Genomic DNA, 5,633 nt, shown 5'->3' with positions numbered 1-5,633 from the left:
TTTTATGGGGACTTCGTTCATCATTATCTTTGTATTACGACACTAAGGGTATATTGTTGCATTATTCATCATCGCCAACATAGACTAGACAAAATTAGAGAACAATCAATTTCTTAAGACGAGAAATTGGAGAATTAAAATAGAATGAACAATTCATTGAAAAATGAAGCTTTTATGATCCCTATTTTCTTCTCTCATATTACTTCTATGTGCATCATCTCCTCCAACAACAATCCCTAACTATAGTAGCAGAGGATGCATTCAAAATTCTTGTTCAAATTAAATTGGAGGTTTTAGCTTTTATGCACTTTGCTTTTATATAAAAATTGAGACTTTTTTTTTAATTCCAAAATTATTTAGAAAATATTTGTTAAAATAATAAAATAATCAAGATATTAAGACTTATAAATTTATTGTAAGGAAAAAAAATAAATTTCCCATGCAAATATAAAATGGAAAACAAGCAAAGTCTTTTTTTTCTTAACTTTAAATATATATTTTTAAGAATTATTTTATTTGATGAAAAATGCGTGTAAAATATTTTAAAATAAGTGTTTTAAAAATTTAATATTTAATTTGATTAAAAAAAAAAGGTGAAGTCCTTGAATGTCATGTTGTGTGTATACCTAAACGGATGCTTAATCCTATGGCGAGCGAACAGAGATATCAGATAAGGGGAAGAGCGGGAGGCGGGAGAGGAAGAAAACTATTCCACCCTGCGAATTTAAGAAGAGAATTCAACAAAGAAGGCAATGCAAATAATTTCGTCGCCGCCGAGAAGGTGAAGTCCCCCAAAATCTCTATTTTTCACACCGCTTGAAGTGCCAGTATGCCGCCAATGCGAACTGAGCGTGGCCTTTGATTGCATTTCTTGCAGTGGGTTCTCTGCAAGTTGTAGCCTTTCCGGTTCGTTCCTCCATTTGGGGTTCGCTCGGGATGTTATCTTTCGAAGTAGTTCTCCCTCCCGGAGAAAAATCCCCTTGAGATTTCCTAGGGCAAGCTCTTCTTCTGGTATGCTTCACTTAAGAGGCTTCCCGTCTCCATTTCTGTATTTATTTGTTAGTTTTAGTTCTTATATTGAGTTCAGATTCTCTCACTTTTGGTCATGCTGTCATAGACGTTCTATGGGCAAACTAAAAGGCTTGATGCTAGTTATGGGTTGGAAGATGTGCTAATTTCTTGTCCAAGAAAGATTGCATTTTGTTGGGTTTAACATATTATGAAAACATTATGTATAGAGAGTATATGTTTTGGGAAGATTTATGTTGATTTCTTCTCAACAACTTTTATTATCTTCTTTATTAACTTCATATTTATTCCGTCATGTACGCCTATAAATAGGCAGTACTCTTCAATGAATAAAACAGCCATTTTTTTCTTTTAACATGGCATTAGACCTAGAGCTCTGGATGCCCCAACTTTCATTTTTATTTATCATGTAGGCCTATAAATAGGCATTAATATTCACTGATTAAATCATTTAATTATGTTATTTTAACATAGTACTAGGTCCTAGAGCTTTAGATACCCTCACTTGGAAAACATCCTACCTTTCCACGACACCATGCAATTTAATTCACCCCTTGTTGCGCACACTATTCTCATTCAATTCCCCAGTCTATTGTTTGCCTACTTTTCTCGCAAACTATATTTGCCTGTGTGCTACATTCTCTACTTGTTGTACTCGCTCACTATATTATTGTCATGTGCTTGACAACATCATACACTTGCATGCCTCCAATTGTTCGCATTTATGCTGCATTACTCGTATGCACATTATGCTTGTGTTACACTGGTGTGCCTCTACTCCCTGCACGCATCTATGCATGCATCTTTGCATGCTAGTGGTTGCTCTAAGAACACTTGGGACTCTCCTTGCATGCCCAAGTGATCACACTTGCTCTACTCCAATATGCACTTGATGATCCTATTTTAGACTTGATTTTTTGACATGATTTATATAATTCTTAGATTGTTGTACATCTCTCATAGGTGTTATGATTGCTATCTCTCCTCTAAATTAAGTGAAATCCTTCTCCATCACTATATCTCCATCAAATTTCAGGTTAGAGCCCTTTGCTTCTTCTATGGTTAGAGCCCTTTGCTTCTTTGTCACATCACATGAAAATTTAATCATTTTGATGGCCCTTCAGATAGCAAACCTTAACCTGTTCAAATAGCAAGATTTTGATTATGCTGTTCTTACTTAGTGTGGCTCCTTAAGAACCTTGAACTATTCATTGCATCTGTTATCATATTTCAAGACATTGCCAACAAGTTATGAGAATTTCTTCATTCCATTTATTTTTAAGATAGCAATACCTTCTAGATATACACTCTCTATTATGACAATTTTTCTCTCCAACAGAAGAACTTGCCAATTCAAGAGTACTATGACATATTGATGGAAGTATGATGAATTGCTCCAATATTATCTCATCACTATTGATATTGTTCTCTAACAAAAATATAATTAAGAATTTTGGGTTGCAAAGTTATTTTCTTGAGTTCATCCCTTTTTGTAGGGTATAAAATCTCAATTAAAGGCTTATTTTATCATGCAAACTTTACTAAGCTTTATCTCAAGTCTCTTGCATCACTGAACTATCAAATTCTTCATATTTGACCCATGGTCACTCTATCTTTGCTCTAATTCACAATGCAGGAGAGGAAGATGTGGTTGGGGAGGACAAATTGGTGGTGGTCGTGGCTATAAAAATCTCTTTAATTTATGCCTATACTGTAGTTTCACTATGATCCTCCTGAATATTTGTGGGATTGATATAGCTATCTGTCAATTGCCTAACATATATCCACAGATAACTTTAATTTTCTTTCATTTAGTTCAAGCTTTCTTACTATCCCTCTGGATGAATATGGTCGATTATTTATTAGAAGGTCTCTCTCTATCACTTAGTTTCTAAGGGAATCTCTTCCTTATGCTTTAGTACTATTGCCTTTACTAGTAAGTTCTGGATTTTTCATTCAAGAGAATCTTCCCACATTATATATACCAATAGTTATTTTCATTGTTGCATGTCTCCTTTGCCACCTTTCATCATTACAATAGTTCCCTATCCTTGGAAAGGAATTGTCCACCCTTCCTAAATCTTACTCTCTAGAATGTGTTCTATGCTCTTTAGTTTCTAGTAAATTTATTATTTTTAAATTGTCTTACTACCACCCATTATTATTCTATAATATTTATCCTAGTCATTATATCTCTTAGGATCCTATCTTTTTTTGTTCATTATCTTACTCCCCATAGTTATTTTGTAACATTTTATTCTACGCATTGTCTTTTAAGACCTCAGCTCAATGAAGATTGTTGGGAGGGGTAATGAATCTAGAGGCATATACTACTTAACAACTGATACTTCTTTTACTTTTGCTTTCACTATTACTCCTTATCAATGACATTGCAGTTGGACTATCCTTTACTTGCTCGACATCAAGAATTTGTTAGGTCTCTTCCTTCTAAATTTGAATACCTTGCTCGTGAATTGGGAAAACGTCGTCATATATCATTTTCATCATCTAGTACTAACTATTGTCTTATTTCTTTTGAGTTAATTCGTTATGATATTTAGGGTTTGAATCATGCTATGAGTTCAAGCTCTCTTAAGTTTTAACTATTTATTTTCTTTATTGATTATCCTTCTTTGAGTTACTTGGGTATATTTTAAAATATTTGTGAGAAGCCCTTTGATTTATTTCAGAAGTTTCATTAAGAAATTAAAACTCAGTTTTACACCTCACCAAAAGTTTTGCACATTTATAATGCTTTAGAATACTTGCAAGCCCAATTCCATAGTTCTTTATTCAAAAATTACATTCTTAATTAGACGACACATATCTCTTAACAAAATGAAGTCACCAAACATACACATGGTCATCTCTTTAATGTTGTTAGGACACTTATGTCTCATATGAATATGCCACACCAATTATGGGAACATGTGATCCTAATTTCCTCTTACCTTACTGATTGTGGTCCTCTGCGCTTTTCAAAAATCATTTCCCAATCCACATTTGCTCTCCCAATTTGCCTATTTTTTTCTCTTATTATATGGGTGTTTGGTTAATTTTCCTTCGTTAATTTTTTTACCCGCATGATAGAATCTCTTCTAGTAGTACTCGTTGTATCTTCCTTGGGTGCTTCTAAATTCAAAATGGATATAAATATTATCAACTCTTCTACTTCTATCGAAGTTCCCTCTTAAATCGTGCCTTCAGAGCTACATCTCCTATTGCACTAAATTGTCGTAAATTATTAACTATTTTCATCCTATTCACTCATTCATGAACTTTGATCATTTATCCCAACTTATCATTGTTTTTCCTTGTCTTTAAATGTTAAATCTATGCTTAGGACATATCTAGAAGCACTTTTATGTCTTCTATGGAAATAAACAATGGATGCTTAGATGAACGTTCTTCATAGACGACAAACATGAGAATTGGTTACCTTCCTGTAATGTCAAACCAATTGCTTGTAGATTCACTCCCAAAATTTTACTTAATGGCTTTATTGATTGATAGTGATACAAAGCTCAACTGCTTGCCAAAGATTTTATTTAAGTCCATGGGAAATGTTTTATTGATATTTTCTTTTCGATCGTCAGACCTAGCTATATCAGAATTCTAATATCTATGGTTATCATTCTAGGTTGGCCATGTTGCAAATAGATGTTAGTAACCTCTTCCTTTATAGTGATTTGAATGAAGATGTATATATGAATCAACCAACTTGGTATGTTGCTCAAGGGGACATACACATGCTTAATTTGGAAGGCTACTTATGGGCATGGGCTTGTTTTTACAAACTCTATAAGTTTCTTGCAAAAACTGGCCTTTGAAATACGAACTGTTATTCTATCTCTGATAAATATAGAACAATATGCTTAATTTTGCTATCCATATATGTAAATGATATACTACCCTCTGTAAGCAATGAAAAAGGGCCAAGTAAAATACTACTTATAGAATTGTAGTGTAACTGGAGATATTTGGCACCCTAAATAATTTCTTGGTATTGAATTTGCTTATGTCAAAAGAGGAAATTCTCTATCTTAAAAAAACATGTCATTGATTTTCTTGATGAATTTAAACCTTTAGGTTGCAAACTAGCCGACACTCACGTGGATGATCAAATTATATTCGATGAGGATACACCGAATGATGATCTATCTTTAGTTTAGAAGGTTGATTGAAAATTTGTTTTATTTGGAATTTATGCAATCAAACATCTCTTTTGTTGTTTAGGTCGCAAGTCAACTTATGCAAAATCTAATATAAATGGATACTGTTAAATCTCAACCTTACGATCCCAAAGATATCCACGACTGTAAACAGTAATCCGTGGGAAGACTACATGGATTGCATTAATTCCTCCCATTAATTTAGGAATAATTATATTCATGTTATTATAAGAGTTATTTGTTTCCTTATCGATACACCTTGTATAGATCTATAAATAGGGAGTAGATTGCTTAATAAAATTCAAGCTTTTCCTCTCAAACTCTCCGATTTAACATGGTATCAGAGCCAACGGCCTTAATTGCCGTCCGAGAACGATCCTAGATCGTCGAAAGAAAAAGAGAAGAAGAAGAAGCTCGGACTTGATAGTGCCG

General features: G+C 33.5%; 1 protein-coding gene across 2 annotated transcripts in view; it reads left to right on the top strand.

Annotated features, from left to right (window-relative positions):
* The first annotated feature begins 611 nt into the window (after nt 1-611).
* Nucleotides 612-5,633, top strand: part of LOC110106034 (uroporphyrinogen decarboxylase 1, chloroplastic) — a 31,667-nt gene continuing 26,645 nt past the window's right edge. The window contains exons 1-2 of one of the 2 annotated variants that reach the window (XM_020835755.2): nt 612-781; nt 878-1,011. In XM_020835755.2, coding sequence (XP_020691414.1) covers nt 753-781; nt 878-1,011 — 163 coding nt within the window. In that variant the 5' untranslated portion in view covers nt 612-752. The remainder of the gene's footprint in view (nt 782-877; nt 1,012-5,633) is intronic. The other variant, XM_020835756.2, reaches the window with a different exon arrangement.

Source organism: Dendrobium catenatum, unplaced genomic scaffold, assembly GCF_001605985.2.
Source record: "Dendrobium catenatum unplaced genomic scaffold, ASM160598v2 fragScaff_scaffold_821, whole genome shotgun sequence".
Classification (NCBI taxonomy): Eukaryota; Viridiplantae; Streptophyta; class Magnoliopsida; order Asparagales; family Orchidaceae; genus Dendrobium; species Dendrobium catenatum.
This window is presented reverse-complemented; position numbering and strand designations above follow the sequence as displayed.